We start from the raw sequence: 21218 nt of genomic DNA on the forward strand, positions 1-21218 counted from the left end.
CTTAAATCTCTATTGTAGACTGGGACTAAAGCCCGTATCAGACTACGGATTGAGATTGGGATTAGATTGAAATTTGACCAATCAGAGTAAAAGTTACTGAACTTGAGATTAGTAAACTTTACTGTGATTGGTTAAATTTCAATCTAATCCCAATCCCAATCCGTAGTCTGATACGGGCTTTAGTCCCAGTCTACAATAGAGATTTAAGCCCTAAGCCTTAAGAAATTGACTAATCACAGTCGCGCATTCTTCTCATACTTGACCGTGATTGGCCAATTTCTTAAAGCTTAGGGCTTAAATCATCTATTGTAGACTGGGACTAAGGCTTAGGCTGGATTCACATGGAGCGTAACTTGCGTAGCGTAACCTGCGTATCACCAATCACAGGGTCATTCTGATAGAACCGTTTCAATAATTCCGTTGAACTAGTCCTGTGATTAGCGATACGCAGGTTAGTCCCAGTCTACAATAGAGATTTAAGCCCTAAGCCTTAAGTCCCAGTCTACAATAGATGATTTAAGCCCTAAGCTTTAAGAAATTGGCCAATCACGGTCAAGTATGAGTAGAATGCGCGACTGTGATTAGTCAATTTCTTAAGGCTTAGGGCTTAAATCTCTATTGTAGACTGGGACTAAGAAATTGACTAATCACAGTCGCGCATTCTACTCATACTTGACCGTGATTGGCCAATTTCTTAAAGCTTAGGGCTTAAATCATCTATTGTAGACTGGGACTTACGCTACGCAACTTACGCTCCATGTGAATCCAGCCTGAGGCTTTAAATCTCTATTGTAGACTGGGACTTACCTTTTTCCGATTCTTCGAACTACAAAAGGATGACAAGACAAGTTCAATCGAGACTGAAGACAATTTGTATTGGCTGCTTTCGTGAGAAAATCAAAATGATCCAGATTAAAATGACTATGTGCTATGATTGGTCAAATCTGGAATTTCATTTAATAAAATTTCTATGTAATGCTAGGAAATTTCAGATTCGATCAATCAGAGCGACGTCCCATGGAGCGGAATACGCGGATTGCCAATCACAAGATCATTCTGATAGAGCCCTTTCAAAAATTCCGTCGAAACGGTCTTGTGATTGGCGATCCGCTGATTCCGCTGGCCATTGATAGGACGCAAATCGTCCGAGCCAGATTCTTATTACTTGCGGAACCCCCCGTCTGCGTACGATGCGCCCTCATGGTCGCGGACGCGAAAGCAGCGGGTCGATTCTTCCGTACATCAACAGAGCACGGAGCGCAGGTACCAGTGGTACTGTCAGCGATCTCAGCTGACGCACAGCAAGGATAACAATACAGCGTCGAAGATGGTAATGAGGCGTACACTTTTTTTAATACGTCGGGCGGCGACGCGCGCCACGGCGAGCGCGCCCGCGCTCGCCGTGCGCGCGTGCACGTCTTCCTTTTCTCCCCTTTCTCTTTTTTTTCTCTAGTCTTTTGGCGAGAAAATAGCATCGATCATGCAGAGGCCCGGGCAGGACCCCGTTGCCAAGGACGATGTGCCCTGGTGGATGAAGTACGCGGGTCGCGGACTCGGCACCGTAGGCAGCATAAGTGAGTCCGCGCAAGTCGATACCGTGTCGCTCGCAGCTCTCTTTCCTCTTTACATACATACATCGTGCGATATTTCGGTATCTCCTTCCAGCATGCGCGCGCGCACACATGTATGGGTATCCGCGTGTGAGATATCATTATTTATTTAATCACCCAATTCGCGGCCGGAATGTTCATCCTTTCATCCGACCTTCGGGCAACAGTGTTCGCCCCGCTTTACTCTTTCACGCGTATACGCGTGTGTACATGGAATGCACGTATACGTGTATGTGTCAGTTTATATTTAACTCTGTGTACAATTTTATAATGTCAGATACAGAAGTTATACTACGACTTCGGGCTACGTGTTTTCTCAAGTGGAACGCGAATTCGTAACGGAGATCACCCGGTTTGTTTGCAGTTGCGATTTTCCTCGGTGCCTGGAATTGCGCGTCGATAATCTTCGGTCAGATCGATTGCTTAATTAGCGGTATGTGGCAAATGATAGCTGGCTTCCTGGTCGTGATGATCGAGGCACCTTGCTGCTGCCTGTTCATCGATTTTGTACAGAATTTAAGCGACTGGGTGGAGAAGAAGCCGTATTGGAATAGAGCGGGCGTTTATTGTCTGTAAGTCTCATTTCATTTCCTCCATAGCGTATGAACCGTCAATTATAAAGGTCTGTGTTCGCGATGCTTTATCCAAGTTCTAGTTTTTCGAGAAGTGTGTAGCCGATCAGCTTGCAGCTATTCCGTAAAAGCTGCAAGTTGATTGACCGCACGTTTCTCGGAGACTAGAACTTGAATCAAATTCTATCGCATCGTGGACGCAGGTCTTAAGACCCGCACACACTTGTACGTATGTTACAATTAAATTGAACCGCATCGTGTTTGTTGATTTAGAATAGCAGTGCCAGCAGTCTTCCTATGTCCAGGAATGGGGAGTATATTTGGCAGCGGTTTAATATTTACTACGGGGATAATATACGGATTGATGTCCCTGGGTAGAAAGTAAGTATGATTTCCTTGGGAATTTCGTAAGACATGACAACCGAATAAGAGCTTTTTGACCAAGAGACAAAGAAGAGTCAATTGCAGAAATTTGCAAATGCAATATAATGAATATTTAATCGTCGATACAAATAACCTTTTGTCGAAACAATAAGTCGATCTGATTTGATGAACTATCAAATTGAATTGATGCAAAATTATTATCAAAAGAGTTGCAATCAATGTTGTTACTTTGCATAAAACGTCTTGCAATATTGATTACGCTCTTCCCAGTTTTCGTTTTTCAGCCACTTTAGTAATTGGTCTGTCTTTGGCAAATCCATGTTTTTGTACACGTCAGTGTAATGGGAAGTTTAAAGTGTTTGAGGTGTGTAATTTTGTGGACAAAATGTCGCTAATGTGCTCAAAAATCGCAAGAGAGATTTACGTAACTTCATTCTTATCGAGGTTCCAACTTGCAATCATTTAATGAATGCTGTGAACCAATTACCTATTCATTTCATCTGTCTCTTTATTCTCGATTAACAGAAAACTTGTCATACGGTCTCACATCCAGATAACATCGCTTTTGTTTGATATAAAGCTACATAGTGTACGCTTTTCTCCCTCTGCCTTATACCTTTTTTCGCTTTGAGGTGGAAGAGCAATTTTTATATTGTGTTTGTGTTCTTAATGCTACCTCGCTTTGGTTTTTTTTTTGGACAAAATATTGTATTTTCACAAGATAATTTTATGAAAAGTTACATTTACACGGGACAGCGCGTCAAAAAACGTACCAGATACCTCGAAGTGATACTTTATGTTGGACAGAGAAAGGTTTGAAAAAAGAAAAACGTTTATTTCGTTTCCAGCTGTACGGTCGTCACAAAATAACTCTTTGTAGAGTCAATGAAACAGACGCATCGCGCGAAGTAACTTTGTCTTGTATTTGATACAATCTCTGCAGAGTGTTTACTAATGTGTAACATAACAATAACAGAGGATCCAGGCCCGACCCAGCAGGAATGACGTCGGGCGTGGGTTCCCCACAGGGTACAGTGCCTCCTACTACAGATCACCATACTACTCTCATGGAGGATCCTGACGTCTGGAGGCCTACATAAATCATCAAATATTCATTGCACCACTTCACTAACCAGGCAATAATATACAAGATTTAATGTTACTACAAAATCTAAGTACGATGCTTCGCTACACAAATATCCATTCTGTTCTCTCAGCATACACCGTTATCATTTCGTGTATTTCTTTTTTTTTACAGCTGCTCTGATTCGATACTAAATCAAAATACTATTGAATATGATACAATTCGAAGATGGTTTGATAAGTTTTACAAAATAACATTCTTCTCTCTTTAAATAATTAAGTATTATACTAACTAGATTGTTAATGTCTTTTGTCTTCCAGATTGTTATACATATTTTTCTTTGAGAAATAAAATCTAGGTTTGAAGTATCCTCAAACCTCATCGGTTATAGCGAATTCGGCAGCTTGCACTAGTGCGCACTAAGGTTTGTTTACAATCAATTCTTATATTTAAGGATCTTAAATACTTTTTGAAATACTTCCTAGCCAGTAAAATGATTTGTGTAGCAAACGTACGGATCATTTTTTTGGCTAAATAGTTTTTTCGACATGTACTTGAGATGACCATGAATATAAGAGTAGATTCTGACCAAGCCTTGGTGTGCACTCGGTGCGCACTAGTGCAAGCTGCCGAATTCGCTATTAGATATTTCAGTATCGAATTAGGGTAACATTCGTTCATTTAATAATCGACATATTGTAACATTTACTTTTCAACTTTTTGTTATGAACATCCCATTTGCAATATTGTGTGTCTTGCGATGTTTCTGCATTCAATTATGTTTTACAATTAATTTCTGACTATTGTGCTGAATAATCTAATCTAAATTTTATTATGTTTAAATTTAGCATTTTTATTATTACATCATTATTATCGGGGTTGGGAAAGTTACTTTATAAAAGAATCAAGTTACAGTTACAGTTTTTTCGCTAAAAGTGTAACTAGTTACAGTTACAAGTTACCAATTCTGAAAAGTAACAGTTACAGTTATTAAAAAAGTAACGAATTGTTACTTTGTAGTTACTTGCAACAAAAATATCAAATCTGCGTTTGAATTGTAAAGCGCCGATAAAGGCGTTTATGCGTAAATGCAAGGCCTAATGCGATCTGTGGAGGTTTAAAAAATATAAAGTAATTAGTTAAATTAGTTACTAGTCGTCGAAAAAATTTAACTGAGTTACAGTTACAGATGGCGGGAAAGTAACGACGTTAAGTTAAAGTTATCAAAAAGAGTAACTGTAACTTCCCAACCCTGATTATTATATTATAATAATTATTATAATCAAGAATTATAATAATTATAGTTACAATGTAAGTTCTGTTTTTATTTATATAATTTATTTGTGTACGTTAATTTAATAGTTACTTATATGTGATTGTGTTAATCTGTACTTGTGCATGCAGTTATGCGGAAAGAAATAAATTCCAAGGTGTATATTGTCGAATACAATCATTTTGTATTTAAAATTTCACAGCAGTGATAAGGAAAAAAATTTTTTTACATTGACAGTGCAATGAGCACATGACAATTAATTGTATCACGCATAACACACTACGTAACATATAAAAATGTTTTCGCAATAGCGAAAAATTGTACGGTTAATATTTCTTTCCGTAATTATATCCAATTAATTAAAAATAATGCTACTGTGTTATGCTTTTGATAGCGAGTGCATATTAACATTGTGAATTAAGTACGACACTGTAAAGTTTACGTATGATTATGTCTCTTGATAAGTTATAGATGGGAAACACTCTATGTGGTGATAAGCTAGAAATAATAAATATAGTCTTATATCTAAATGTTATCTGTTCTTGAATAGAAAAGAAAAAGGCATTTCTGAAAAGATTAATACGATGTATCCATACTTTAGGGCACCTTTTGGCGAAATGAGAACAACAGCGATGGATGTTCAAGTTCCATCATCGAGCATGCGGTCCACACTAGTTGAAAATACTCAGCCAATTGGTGTTAGCAGTATCCCAGCTAGTATTGTTTGATCGTTAGGAATTAATTGGGTGAGCAATCTAATTTTTTTTGTTTTTGTACGAATGAGCGTAAGTGATAATCAGTTAAATGATCAGTAGCTTAAACAATTAAATGAGCATACGCGCTTCGTTTTACTTTAGTTCTAACGTAGGTACAAATTGTAATTCAAGCGTCCCAATAATAAGTTCGCAAGACACTTGTTAGAGCGTTTGGGATAAAGTCGAATACAAATTGTATCACGGACATATAAATTCAAGTGTGTTACGATCTGAGAAGAAATCTAGAAAGAAAGTTTTCGAACTTTAATACCTACTATCGAATTTTTTTCTATTTAAAATCATTTTTATTTCGACGTTTGAGACACATTGATTAGAGTTGTATGTGCTTGTTATATCTTACGTTTGTATGAAGTGTTTGTACATAAAACGGAGCGGGATACATTACGAAGACAGTATAGAAAAGGATTTGTTGCTTCATTTTAATAATGCCAAAGTCAAAGACTGTCATAGAAAATGATGTTGTTTATGGGCCTAGCATCCGTAGGCCCATTTGTCCATTGTACGTCACGAAACGGTAACAGGCAAAACGATAGAAAATTGTAGATGATGTAACTTGTTTTAACGTATGTAATGTTAAAGCGCTTTATTTTGCAAACAATTAGTTAGGTAAGTCGACACGACAAGTGAAACTGAATAATACTTCCGCGATCATTTCGCATTTGAAATTATGAAACACATTGTTTTCAGAATGTCATATAAGAAGCGAGAAAGTCATAATATATTAGTTTCATATTCCTTTTATGTATAATATTGCGTCTATAGATAAGCCTCTCTCTGCCAAATAAACTGTATATATACATATATCTAAAATTTTTATGTGTTTTGAAACAACTATTTATGTACGCGGTATTATTTCTTCTTGTAGAATTACAAACTTAATCACTCTGTATAATCCACAAATCACACACGCAGGGTGAGTTTAATCACTTCAGTGTTTGCTCACAGTATAATTGTAATCTAAGAATTCATGGATAAAACATTCCGTTTCACCTTTCTTTACTGCATACTGGAATCATTTTATTTTTTACAGAAAAACAGACTAATGTAACGCGTTTATATTAAAGAATGTATTTAAATTAACTATCTTATTGTGCGATATGGCAGAGGGAAATAATCTTTATTATTGGCACAATCTTATAAATTAGACAGATTTTGTGTAATCACGAATTCGAATATTGCATACATACAAGTCATTTCTATCGTATTCAATTTTAGTAATAAGCTTCTTCATTCTCGATGTTAAGTCACAGTCAAAGTGTTAAAGTCAGGTTTCTCTTACAAAAAAGAAAAGAAAAGAGTAAGTTGCAAGAGAATTCCAGATATCTGTATTATTACGTAACATATCTTGTATATATACATACATTCTTACAGATGCCTACCGCGCGAATTTTCCAATAGTCCACGTAAACAATTAAAAATGCAAATTTCTGTGTGATTATGCATATCTTAGAAATTGTGTGCAAGACACTTATGGCACTTAACCGCATGAATATTAGTTTCGTTACTGTTCTACCCCCCTGCGCTGCGCTTCTTAAATTACTGAGATTAGATGTGCCAAAAGTGCTTGTTAATTCACCACAAGTTAGTCATTCCGCATTAGCTAAATTTTTTTATTCGTAATATCTGTGCCGATATAAATCTTTTCGATATCGTATACATTTCTTTTGTATCTGAAACTTATAAATTTGTATTACAAATCGTTTCCTCCTTGTCCCACACATTCCTCGTATGTTACTTAATTTATTTAAGAAGAAGAAGAAAACTGTAAGATGTTGTATTGTCGTCTGGCTTTTACTTGATAAATGATTTATATTTAGTGAAATGATTGCTCATTATAAAATAAATTCTTGTGATCGATGCAGTCACGTGCGTGTGTTGTCACACAACAAGAAAAATATCGAAAGCATGTATGTGTCTGGTGTGTCATTCAATTATACAAGGTATCCCACTTCGAAGGAAACAAAACCGTTGAAATGATAGATCTTTTAAGTAAATTGAAGACCTAATATTAAATGTTAATACTAACATGTCAATACGTGAATAGCTTTTAAATTATAAGCGATTAGAAAGATTTTTTTCTAATTAAGATATTAGAGAAAAATTTTTCCGAGAGATTAGAGAGAGGACAGTTTTTATTTTTCATCACTCGAGAACTTTTGTCTGCTTCTCAAGATTTGTAACGTCAAAATTTAAATAGCTGTATGTCGACTAGTAAAAATATTTGTCGATATTTCTTGTTGAAGGAAAAAATCAATCGAACTCACTGAAGATTCTGTCATTAGTGACTGCGCAATTGATCGATTGGATGAAAAGTGGAATATCCTGTATATGTGCTACGTATATACATTTGCTGAGTATTTTTTACTTGAATTCTCAAGATTAATCAGCATACATTAGAATAATGGAATGTAATATCCTTGCGTTTAACGATGGAGAGCAAAAATGTAGTGAGTAGAATTGCATTTACTCCAAAATTGTTTCTTCTATAGTCTGGCTGCGCCTTGCAGCAATTCGTCGGACAATCGGCCACCAAATCGATAGAGGAAGGGACAATAATAGGCGTAAATACAGTTCAATCACGCTGCATTCGAGCAGGATAACATTTTGTTCTCCATTATGTAACAGTTGGAGGATACATGTGATTATTATTCTATTAGTGATTCCGCAATTGCTATATTCGCTGAGAAGAGTTAACAATTATGTTCTTTAAGTAAATCTAGCTTATTTAAGATATAGAAAACATGTTCTCTGTGCGAGTAAAAATTTAAGATATTGCATAGTAATGTGTATGTTGATTTCATTCCGCTGGACTTGAACATTTGTCATAAGCGCCTCTTTTCTATATAAGCCTCGTACAAAAAATTTGCAAAAATGGAGAGAGAGAGAAAGAGAGAAGTTCACTTGGAAAACTATTCTTTTTTTTACTAATGCAGTGAAAATTTTGTTCATCAACAATTTATGCGGCATTGTAAATCGATGTTCTCTGTTGGTTTAATCAACAGTACTAATGTAATACAGTTAGCTGTACTAATGTAAATTTTGCTGATTGAACATAAATTTAATGAGTACGTAAATTGATGTCAATTCGCGGCAATTTCCGATTAAATGCATCGTCAAATTGCGGGCACACCGCATGATTTTTGTTAATTACTTTTACAGAACATTTAAAAAACGGGCCTCTGCGGACAAAAATAATCGTCCAATTTAGAGCTGTCTCTCTCGATCAGATCTTTCGAATGGCAGACGACGTTCCAGTAATAATAATTAAATATAGTTCGGTGTAATAAGTATATAGGAAGAGAGTGAATAAATAGTGAATGATTTATTTATCATCACGTTACTTTTTAAGGCTTATCCGAGTAAACCTATACGACCCTGTGTCAACGCACGTATGTACAAAGAAAACAATCAATTTAGACAATATAAATTGTAGATTAGTTGGTATTAGATGCATAAATTGATAAACAGAAATATATTTTCTGATTAGTGTAAGTTAACAAGCATACTACTGACATATTTTGATTGGAAAACCTATTAAGCCCGTCTCAGACTACGGATTAAGATAGAGATTAGATTGAAATTTGACCAGTTAGAGTAAAAGTTACTAAACTTGAGATTAGTAAACTTTACTGTGATTGGTCAAATTTCAATCTAATCCCAATCTCAAACCGTAGTCTGATACGGGCTTTAAAATTAGTTAGTTTAACATTGAATCGCTAAAAGACGAAAGTATGAAGAATTAATTGTCATTAATTTTTCAGATAGAATTAAATATGGGGAATTATTTTTTAAAATGTATTTCCTTATGCATATATTAATGCGTTATGCAAATTTATTTCTGAAGAGACCCGGCTCAAGGTTTGCTACACCTTTTGCAACCGGTCCGTACGTCGGACTATGGATTGAGCTTAAGATTAAGAGCCATCGTACACAGTATCGTGTGCCGCTGGCTTTAGTCACCTGATCTAAAACTCTGCATCCTGATTGGCTCTCGTAAAGGCCTTCACACATAAAATTCCGTAAGGACGTAAAACGTAAGCGTAAGAAAATGAACAGGTTGGATTTGCTACTGCTTGCGTCATTGCCTTACGTTCTCGACTGTGATTGGTCGATTTTCTTATGCTTACGTTTTACGTCCTTACGGAATTTTATGTGTGAAGGCCTTAAGCAATTTTAGTAGGAAAAATAGTACCGTGTGTTGTTTGCTTTACACCCGGCTTCAGATAAGTTTGGAGGGAATGACAGTACAATTTCTACATGAAAAAAATCTAAACCGAAATAATATAGTATAAACTAGTATGCATTTTTAAGTAGTCAACGTTGCTATTGAACTTTAGAACTTGGTATCTATCTTTTTGTTACACATTGTGACTGTATAATGTACATACGCTGTTTAATATTCGACCCCTTTACATATACGCGATAATTCAGCACTATTTAAACGAAAATAACACAGGAATGAAGGTAAACGTATTAGTTGTTCAAGTTTCAGTTGTAATAAACGTAATAGAAAGCTCTAGTAACAAATTTGCGAAAGTAATTATATTTTTTTATACGCAACATTGCAAATTTTACAAGCACGAGTATTTTAAATACAGCACTAATGTACACATTCATACAGATAATCAATACTTTGATGCGTTAATCTAATTCCTTCCTCATGTTAAGCTTTGACACATGTGTCTTTAGGTTATATAAGGAATCGTGATGCATCGTGCAGGAGAAAAGGGTGTTGAATGATGTAACATTTGAAGTACTTGAAACTGATAAACGCTAATGACTATCAATATGGACACAATGAGATACTGTCCACCGAATATAACTTTTAATGACATCTGGATAGACCATGGCGTGTCTAAATGCTTTATGGATACCATCTCGATCAGTATAATTTCATTGTACTTGATTATATTTGGGTCTGTGCAACTTTGGATATACCGCAAGTATGGGACAGAAACTGACGAGAATATCTTACCAAGAAGCAAGCTGTATAATTTACAAAAATTTGTGCTGTATCTTGTTCCTGTGTTAAGTATAATAAGAGTAATTTTACAAGCTACAATCTTGGACGATGGAATGGTCTACGGATATATGGTAAGAATTATGTACAATACTAGTCTTTGTTTCGCGTAAAGTTGAATTTTCTCTACTGTACACACAGTCACTTCAACCGTTTATTTTTCTATTGTAATTTTCACCTATCGAAAGACAATTTTCTCTACTGTACACACAGTCACTTCAACCGTTTATTTTTCTATTGTAATTTTCACCTATCGAAAGACAATATTTGTTTAGACAGAGTTTTTTAGTCTGGAAGGAGATTTTTTGGCTGGATTTTCACTTGGAAGTAAAACACGGCAGATAATGAATTTGTTTTGATAGATAATTAGCATGCATGTTAATATTCTTCCAGATACTAACAACGGTATTGACGGTGATTGTTTACCCATACTCGGTCTATATACTGAGAATTGAAAGACATAAGCGGTTACCAAGTGTGCCGCCAAATGGTCACGGATTGGTGCTCCTAGGATTTTGGACATTGGCATTCGTTGCTGAAAATCTAGTTTTAATTAATATCGGAAAACTCGAGTGGTGGTTTCACTTGAACTCGTAAGTCCACGTTAGAAGAAAAGAATCTTACAAAGTGGACGAAATACGTTAAAAAGAATTGTTTGTTTCAAAAAGTGATTTTAGAATTTATGCATGTAATTCCGTTGTTTTGTTGCAGCCCGACAGATCAAATTGAAATGGCTCTGTTCATTTTGCGATATGTTAGTAACCTGTTGATTTTTGCTCTCGGTCTACGAGCTCCTGGCATTGCCAGTAATTTGGATGATTATCATACAATTACTGATGACACAATTGTGCGATCACGGTATTATCGTGAAAGAGTAAGCGATACATACAACTACACATGTAACGTACGCGCGGTGAGACAATGTTAATTCGTACAACAATATTTGTAGAGATCAGAAAGTGCTTCCACGTGGACGAATCTGTGGTACAAGACTAAAATTTTATCACCGTTTTTATGGCCAAAGTCAGACTTTTTACTTCAACTAAGAGTGATTTTTTGCTTCATGTTGCTGATGGCTGGACGTTTGATAAATCTTTATGTACCGATTTACAATAAAAAAATTGTGGATAGCGTTACAATTGCTCCTGTGGAATTTAGGTGTGTGACCACGAGCCTCTTGTTATCCATCCACGTTGATTCGCCAATAATTGCCACTTCTTATTGCAGGTGGGATATAGTACTGATATATGTGGCATTCAAATTTCTGCAAGGCGGTGGTACAGGGGGTATGGGCGTGTTGAACAATTTAAGATCCTTTCTCTGGATCCGTATTCAACAATACACTACTCGCGAAGTGGAGGTAGAATTGTTCAGGTGAGTTAAAGTTATGTTGTTTTTTAATCATTAGAGTGTCGTTGAATAAAATCTATCGTATCACTTTTTGCACCGTTTATCAGACAAATTAGAGTTTATGTCTATAGTCACAAATATTCTCTTATATGGTTGTGACGAGTTAGATGAAATAAAAGGGAAGGTAATTAGGAAACTATGGAAAGAAAGAGAGCGTAGAATAGTTAAGCGAAAGAGTGGTAGCGGGGAGTGATGAGTAGAGCTCGATTAGGGAGGTGACAACAGCAAGTAGGGAGTAGGAAATTGTATAATATAGTGTGAATAGTGTAACAAGTCAAGTTGTACAGATTAAGTAAATCAAGTATTATGCAATATAAGTTATGTAAGAATGGATTACATAAATATAAAGGTCACAGAGATAGCAATAACTAAGTAAGACATTGGGAATGTAAATAGAAGTAAAAAGATGTTAAATAGGATAAGCGTTAACAGAAAATGTACATGGTTAAATGTACATTATTGAAGATAGGTAGGATAGCTGTAAGGGAGTGTAAAGGTATGAATGAGTTAAGGTACTGCTTTTAAACCAAGTCCACCTCTTAGCATGTATGCTGAAGTTAAAATAAATTATATATACATATAATATTCTCTTTCAAGGCACTTGCATGGACTGAGCTTGCGTTGGCATCTCGGAAGGAAAACTGGCGAAGTATTGAGAATCATGGATCGTGGCACAGACTCGATTAATAATTTACTCAATTATATCCTTTTTTCAATTGTACCAACCATCATTGACATTATTGTGGCCGTTTTGTTTTTCGTCAGTGCATTTAATAAATGGTTCGGTCTCATTGTTTTAACAACTATGGTCCTTTATATCGGTAAGCATAATAGTAATAATGATAATAACTCTCGGTGTGTACGTGTAAAATAATAATAATGATAGTATTAGAAACGTGGGCATTAAAATCCGTCAAATAAGATGGCAAAAATGAGCAGATTTACTGTTACAAAACCAGTAGATCGCGAAATACTATTTTTATCTTTCCCTTACCAACGCTTTGTTTGTCAATCTAGCTGCCACAATTGCGGTAACGGAATGGCGTACTAAATTCCAAAGACGTATGAACTTGGCCGATAACGCGCAAAAGGCACGTAGCGTTGATAGTTTACTGAACTTTGAAACCGTAAAATATTACAACGCCGAAGCATACGAAGTTGAGAGCTATAGAAGTGCGATTCTAGATTTCCAAGTACAAGAATGGAAATCAATGATCACGCTGAATATCTTGAACACTTTGCAAAATATAATCATATGTGGCGGTTTATTATCTGGATCGCTATTGTGCTTACATATGGTTAGTGCTCGAATAAAAATTATATTGTAACTATTGTAAACATGATTTTTACTTGTAGTAATGAAATGTATACAATGATAAATTAATTTTCTTGCAGGTCGTCTTCCACCAAGGCTTAACAGTTGGCGACTATGTCTTGTTCGCTAGTTATATAATACAACTTTACGTACCATTAAATTGGTTTGGCACATATTATAGGTAACATGCATATGTATATTAATGAGTGTATATGTATAGGTAACACATGAATTGTTGCAGAAATGCACGATTTATATTTGTTATCGATTGACCACGTTTGTCTCGGCTATTAGTTATAACTCTAACAGTTTAATTTCTTTACTTATTTCGATAATTTTATATCCAAAGAGCCATACAAAAGAATTTTGTCGACATGGAAAACATGTTTGAACTACTCCGAGAAGAGCAAGAAGTAATAGATGCGCCAGGAGCTGGACTAATGGACGTCAAGCGTGGGCAAGTGGAGTTCTCGAATGTATCGTTTGGTTACGCTCCTGAAAAACTTGTGCTGAAAAATGTCAGTTTTGTCGCACCTGCGGGAAAAACGATAGCGCTAGTTGGTCCATCCGGTGCCGGCAAGAGCACTATAATGCGATTACTATTTCGCTTTTATGATGTGGAACAGGGCGCAATTTTAATTGACGGACAGAATGTAAAGACTGTTAAACAGGAATCTCTCAGAAGTAATATAGGTAGCTTTCCGTCAGGCGTTTTATTATTATCCATCAAGCTAAACTATCAAGTTTATCTTCGATGTGTGCTCATCCCGAAAAATTTATAATTTAACAGGTGTCGTGCCGCAAGATACGGTTTTGTTCAACAACACTATAAAATATAATATTCACTACGGTCGTATCGATGCACCAGAAGCGGATATAATTGCTGCTGCAAAACACGCGGATATTCATGAAAGAATTCTCACATTTCCAAGCGGTTACGAGACACAGGTTTGTTAAAACTGTCTATTTGCATAGGAGCGCAAATCCGATTGCTTTTAGTGGAACATTTAGCTGTTAGGTTTGAAATATAAAGAGTAATAATAAAAGTAACTGTTAAATTCGACAGTTACTAAAAAAAATGTAACTGCGTTACCGTTACAGTTACAGAAGAAAAAAGTAACTTATAACGGCGTTGCAAGTTACGCGTTACTTCCACACCCTGTACGTTTGTTTATGTATTTAAATAACCATTTAATTCTTTGTCTTAGGTTGGCGAAAGAGGACTTAGGCTAAGTGGTGGTGAAAAGCAACGCGTCGCAATTGCACGCACAATATTAAAGGCCCCCAAAATAGTACTGCTTGACGAAGCCACAAGTGCTTTGGATACACAAACGGAGCGTAATATACAAGCAGCATTGAACAGAGTATGCGCTGGACGAACCACAATTATTGTAGCACATAGATTATCCACAATAATTCATGCGGACGAAATCCTCGTCTTAAAAGATGGTGAGATTATTGAGAGAGGCAAACATGAAGAATTAATTTCATACGGTGCTGTTTATCATGCAATGTGGCAAGCGCAGCTTCAAAATGATCAAGAGAATAGCAAAAACGAAACAAATTCTATCCATGAAAATGATAAAAATGATGTCCTAATTATTAATAAAAGTGACTAGAATTTTATATATAATATATATAAATGTTTATATATTGTTATATAAACGTTTATACATATTATATCACTTATATTATACATATAACATTATATGTATAATATAACTTTATATGTGTAATATAAAATATGTGGAATACTAAATTATAAGCAAACTGTTATTAATAGAGTCATTAATTTCATATATACTATCTCTGAATAAAAGTGAATGACAGCTATAGATACAATATATTACGTATGATAAGATTAAGGACTGTAGAGAGATACGTATTTAGAAAAAGACATTAGATTTAATGGAAGAATTCTTATTTAAATTGGATTATTATTAGTATTGTAGGCATGATTAAAGGTGGGAATAAATGTAATAAAGTTGGCATTAAAATTGAAATTTAATGTGATTTCTGATTGTAGAAGAATATATGTATATAGTGTTGCTCGAACGTGCCTTCATGTGTTCTGTTGGCTTTTAACGAGTTATTTCGCTTGCAAAAATTTCATCCGTATTCCAACCAGATTCATCAACAGATGCAACAGCTACGCTTGGCTGGTTACTACCCCATACAAAATAATAGCTTGCGACAAACGTCCATGCTAATACATAAAGCACCTATGATAGTTTTTAATATTAATTTACATATTGCTTTTATATTTATTATAATATCGGGAAAAACGCTTTTATATTTTCTAAAACTACATCTTGTGAATAATTTAATAAAAAAAATAGTTTATAAGGATCGAGATATAGCTGGTTATACAAGAGAATTATTTTACCTTGGCTGCAATTTTACCTTGCGCGTCCATGTGCGTTAATTTTACACACGTATGTAGATATGTATGTATATTTGTTATATCACTATAATTTTTGTATAATTTCGTTACAATAATCCTTTATGTATTTATTTTATCAAGCTAAACGCTTCAATTTAGCACAGCAACGATTTTCCTTTTCTAGAAAATGTAAAAAGTTTGAATTTTGTAGATTGATAATTTTATGACAGTTTTAAGTTTTTAAATTATAACATACATACACACGCGCATACACATAGGGTTTCATCACGATTTTCTTTTTTTCAATTTATATTGGCCGCGTTCAGCAGACACAACTGTTGAGTGAGCGCTCAGTATGATTGGCTAATACTTTTAGATCCAGCCAATCATGTTAAGAAATCATTGAGCGCTCACTCAACAGTTGTGTCTGCTGAACGCGGCCATTTTCGATAATTAGATAGAAAAGTTATTGGTCGTGATCAGAAACATGGTGTAAAAAAAACATCAGTAAAAAAAGTTATCCGACAACAGCCAGACAATAGATCACTCTCTCATTCCAGTTTCCAGTATGTATAGAGTTCACTGATGAATACTGGCCTAAAGCCTATCACACAATAGGAAAGCACAGGCAATAGGAACAGGGAATAGAATTTCTGACGCGTTGGATTGGTTGGAAGAAAATTTCCGACGAATCCAACGCGTCAAAAATTCTATTCTCTATTCCTATTGCCTGTTGCCAGGCATTGTGTGATAGGCTTAAGAACGGACCATGAATACCGGCCATAGAATCCGTAGTTTACAGCCGACCGACAGGAGTCTCCACCGTGTCTCCTGTTAATCTTTAAGCGCGTTAATTGGTTGCTGGATAGAAAGTTTCTAGATATTCAAGAATGTTACTATCCTGTAGCCAATCAGCTTAAAAAATTTGTCGCACGACAAATGAAATAGCACGTACTCCGAGAGTGTGAATTCTCCATTACTCTTTTCATCATGGCATAATTGTGACAATCGTGACCGACACAATTTAGTTCGATATATTTCACTCGATATACATTGGATTTGGTTAATATCTACAAACAAATAATAAAAGTAATGTATATTAAAGATATATTTCATTTTCCTGATATCATTTTTAAAGAACTGGTACAAGGGGTAATATGTTTTATTTTGCAGTATGTCATTCACTATAATGATAAATTATAACGTAAATGTTTTCGTAGGTTATTTCACGATTAAATTCTAGGCGTTTGGTACTTTTCCAGTCATTTTTCCTTTTATTTGTGTTCAACATAGCTACAATTGCAATTGCCTTACATCTGATATTTTGTCAATTAACCTTTAAAACAAATGTTTGCATTAAGCATAGTAGTGTTCTCTACATCCAATAACTCAACGGAGGAGCTGACGTGTTAGCGCCCAACCAGACAATACTTGAAAAGAATTCAATTGCGTTTACGAACACTGATGGATCTTTTTGTTTTATCTATTCTTATGTGAAATTAGATATTGCCAAGCTGTTAGAATGGCAGATGCGACGATGGATAACTCCGGCAGACTTGTGAAGATGGAGATGGACTATAGCAGTACTTGTGACATGAAGATTCCTGAATGCAAGAAACTCGCTTCCGAAGGAAAGCTGCACGATGCCTTGGATCAGTTATTAGCTTTAGAGAAACTCACTAGAACCGTTAAGTATACACTGATACCGTAAAGCAAGAAATATTTGTATACGCTGCTGTTTATAAAAACAGTTCACCAAAAAAGAACCAAGTTATATTCGTCATTTTTATGGGATCTGTTTAGTGAACGTTACTGGAGAAATTATTACAATTTTGATATCAATAGTGTAGATTTACCGAGTACTGATTAATTGGACCTAGCAGTGTCTAACTTGTATTCCCCCTTCCTATTTTATTTTACTTGCACACTTTGTGTGAAACAGAGCTACTAGTTTGTCGTGCCAGTACTTGCTCAACTGTTATTAAAGACGCCACATAGATGAGCGAAAGAACTGTACGTTCAGTTTGACGACTTCGACAGAAGTCGTATAATTGACATGAGAAACTATAATGCCTTTTCAATTGCTTAACTCGATTCCTGTACAGGGATTCTGTAACTTGCTATCGAGGCTTTTTGGTATCGTTAACTAGTAACAACCCATGAAAAGCTGAGTCTTTTTCAAAGATCATCTTTGCCATTGGCTGTCGCTAGTCAACGATACCGAAAAGCACCTATAGCAAGTTACAGAATCACTGTATTGGTGTTCTATATTTTATGAACAGTGGTGTCTGTGTTTGTGTGCGTGTGTATACATTTAAAGAAATTTATCCTTAAACTGTCTTGTACAGGGTGCTGACATGCTGTCAACGTCCAGACTTCTTGTAGCCATAGTCGAGATTTGTTTGGAAGCGAAAAATTGGTCAGCGCTTAATGAACACATCATTTTATTGTCAAAGAGGCGTTCCCAGCTCAAGCAGGCTGTTACAAAAATGGTTCAGGAATGTTGTACTTACATAGACAAAATGCCTAACAAAGAAACTATGGTGAAACTGATAGAAACTCTTCGTTCGGTCACAGAAGGAAAGGTAAGTACATTTTCAACTAATCGTAATGCAGCATAGAAAGTATAGCAAATCTTGATTCGATTAAGGTGTATTAAAACATCTGCGTGATTAATTCCACCTTTGAAAACACATGTAGGATCTATTTGTACTCTCAAGACAACCGGTTTGCTTTAACATATTTTTGATTATCCAACAAGAGCTTACCGAACAGTTTCAAACATGCTAATTGTAATATCTTTGTATTATACTTGCATTAAATAAGAATTTTTTTTACAAAGATATATGTCGAGGTGGAAAGAGCGAGACTTACTAATCGCTTAGCCAAAATAAAAGAAGCGGAAGGAGACATTGTGGGAGCTGCAGCTGTAATGCTTGAATTACAGGTATTTATAATTTACAGCGATAACGCGCGCGCGCGTGCTTCGATAAAATTTGATTATATAAATTTACAAAGATTATGGTATACTAAATAGCAATATCACGTAGGTGGAAACATACGGCAGTATGTCACGTCGGGAAAAGGCCTCCCTCATCTTAGAACAGATGAGACTTTGTTTGGCAAAGCAAGATTTTATGAGAACTCAAATCATAGCAAAGAAAATTAACGTCAAGTTCTTCAGTGATGAGAACGACGAGGAAACTCAGACACTGAAATTAAAATATTACGAGTATGTATGCCATTCTTTATACATTACGTTTACTATACGAGAGGTGACAAATCTCAAACTTTATGTCCAGTTTGATGATGGAATTGGCGCGTCATGAAGGTTGGCATTTGGAGTTGTGTCGACATAACCGAGCAGTATTGGAAACTCCAACGATTCGGGACGATCCGGAGAAAAGACATTCTGCGCTTTCTCGAGCGGTCCTCTATCTCGTACTCGCGCCGCACGAACCTGAGCAGGCTGATCTAACTCACAGATTACTTGCTGATAAACTCCTCGATGAGATACCAACTTACAAGTAATGATGCGATTTTTTAAATATGTAAAATATTTATTTCTTATTCTCTGAAAGTAATATGAACTAAAACAATCTTTAGGGAATTATTGCGTTTATTTGTTAATCCCGAGCTGATAAAATGGTCAGGATTATGCGAAATTTATGAAAGAGATCTTAGATCAACCGAAGTCTTTTCATCTTCAACTGAAGAAGGATGCAAACGATGGGCAGATCTGCGGAACCGTGTTGTAGAACACGTAAGTTTATATCATTTAGAATATGTTGACATGATAATGGAAAATATATTTTACATTAAGTTGTACCATACAAAATTACCAATATTCGAAATTAAATTAAAATACATTGCTGTTATTTTTGTAAACGGCGATTTTACATGTTAAATTTTCTAATGTACAGTACATTTTGTTCTTTTCCTTTATATTGTAAATTGGGTTGGAAAATACGGTGAATTCACATATTAATTAAAAAAATTATAAAGCTACCTCCAGCTTGCCCGGGGGCAGGCTAAGTATGATTTGGCGTTCTCGTTTGTATTTGAATTATATCTTTAAAAGGTCCTGATGAAACTTCAATTGAGTAAAATATGCATTTGTCAATAACAATTGTCTTACTTTAATTAATAATTCCATGAATAGCGTGTATATAAAGGAACTTCTTTTTTTTAGAACATAAGGATCATGGCGAAATATTACACCAAGATTACGTTAACTCGCATGGCTGAGTTGTTGGATCTTCCGACTGAAGAAACAGAAGCATGTCTTTGCAACTTGGTAGAGACTGGAGTAATTAGCGCGCGTACGGATCGTCCAGCTGGCGTAGTCCGTTTTACTGGGACACAAGAGCCAGCCGCTCTTCTAGATACATGGGCTGCATCGTTATCGAAATTGATGGGCCTTGTGAATCATACTACACATTTAATTCATCAAGAGGAAATGTTGGCCGTTGCGCAATCTTAAAATTGGTATACATATTACGCTCGTGTACATCGTATCTCATGTTATATACACTTCAATTGTGTTTTCATTCAACAATAGCATATTATTATTTGCAGATTTATTAACAAGTTAACATGAGTTACGATTTTGGATTGTAAAAATACTGTTTTTGTATATTTGCTACGTAACTCACACACAGCTACCATACTTAAACGATATTGAAAATGTAGATCATTCAATATGGAAATAAGATCATACGCATTACGAATACTTTTTTTTCCTATTGATTATTAATTTTTATGTAGCACAAAAAATAGAAAATTTCATATAAAAGAGCTTATCTAATATATTCAAGCTATGATATATTGGAGATAAAATAGCTTATTCTATTTAGTATATCTCAGCTTGAATAATATATATAAAATAAAATTGATCAACTCCTCGCTATACTACCACAAGGTAAATAATTAATCCGCTCTACAACTGAAAACAATTTCAATTAATTTTAAATCAAAATACTATTAAATCGAGTGTCAAAGTAAAAAGACACTCAGAATGTCAACAAATATCGGCCATTAAACCATTTTTATAAATGCATTGGATGATTGCATAAGTTTGTGCCCGATTTAAAGATAAACTTCAATAGGTTAAATTTTAAAGAACACAGTTTTATTAATTCTATAGTTTCCATTCTTCTCTACAATTGTTTTCCAACGATCTACAAGATTGTCGATTCCATTTTTGATGAAAGCTTGATTTTCCTTGAAGAAAGTTTGTAAGGTTTTTGACCGTTCAAACCAGGACCGGTAAATTTCTATGGTTCTCGTGTTACCATAGAGATACTAAAATAAGAGCTAGGACACGAAAACGGTCCGCCATGTTTGTGCTCAACCCACGTGGTTGGTCGAGGCTGTCGCACAGTATAACCA

The 21218-nt window shown here is 35.3% G+C and overlaps 3 protein-coding genes across 5 annotated transcripts; all 3 read left to right on the forward strand.

The window, feature by feature from the left end:
* Positions 1-1119: 1119 nt before the first annotated feature.
* On the forward strand, positions 1120-9029 carry LOC105563260 (calcium channel flower). 3 transcript variants are annotated; one of them, XR_001009028.1, is made up of 6 exons: positions 1221-1330; positions 1454-1574; positions 1975-2182; positions 2456-2563; positions 3543-3741; positions 5525-5605. XR_001009028.1 is itself a non-coding variant. In XM_012014709.1 (6 exons), exons 1-5 carry the CDS (start codon positions 1328-1330, stop codon positions 3664-3666), a joined length of 564 nt encoding a protein of 187 aa, XP_011870099.1. In that variant the 5' UTR covers positions 1222-1327; the 3' UTR covers positions 3667-3702; positions 5525-5600. The 3 variants fall into 3 exon arrangements, 2 of the variants coding, with proteins under 2 accessions (XP_011870100.1, XP_011870099.1); XM_012014709.1 differs by having other exon boundaries at positions 1222-1330; positions 3543-3702; positions 5525-5600; XM_012014710.1 differs by lacking the exon at positions 3543-3741 and having other exon boundaries at positions 1120-1330; positions 5525-9029.
* An 861-nt stretch (positions 9030-9890) lies between these two features.
* Positions 9891-15063, forward strand: LOC105563261 (ATP-binding cassette sub-family B member 6, mitochondrial). Its single transcript, XM_012014711.1, has 12 exons — positions 9891-10163; positions 10389-10793; positions 11113-11312; positions 11431-11593; positions 11669-11877; positions 11947-12093; positions 12727-12950; positions 13147-13427; positions 13525-13625; positions 13794-14137; positions 14235-14392; positions 14653-15063. Exons 2-12 carry the CDS (start codon positions 10476-10478, stop codon positions 15061-15063), a joined length of 2556 nt encoding a protein of 851 aa, XP_011870101.1. The 5' UTR covers positions 9891-10163; positions 10389-10475.
* A 1772-nt stretch (positions 15064-16835) lies between these two features.
* LOC105563262 (26S proteasome non-ATPase regulatory subunit 12) lies at positions 16836-20559 on the forward strand. Its single transcript, XM_012014712.1, has 8 exons — positions 16836-16916; positions 17331-17514; positions 18176-18412; positions 18670-18774; positions 18878-19059; positions 19130-19354; positions 19434-19590; positions 20020-20559. The coding sequence occupies exons 2-8, from the start codon at positions 17350-17352 to the stop codon at positions 20308-20310; spliced, it is 1362 nt and encodes a 453-aa protein (XP_011870102.1). The 5' UTR covers positions 16836-16916; positions 17331-17349; the 3' UTR covers positions 20311-20559.
* The last annotated feature ends 659 nt before the right edge of the window (positions 20560-21218 follow it).

The sequence above is a fragment of the Vollenhovia emeryi genome, unplaced genomic scaffold (assembly GCF_000949405.1).
Source record: "Vollenhovia emeryi isolate VEMERY1.0 unplaced genomic scaffold, V.emery_V1.0 DF939179.1, whole genome shotgun sequence".
NCBI lineage: Eukaryota > Metazoa > Arthropoda > Insecta > Hymenoptera > Formicidae > Vollenhovia > Vollenhovia emeryi.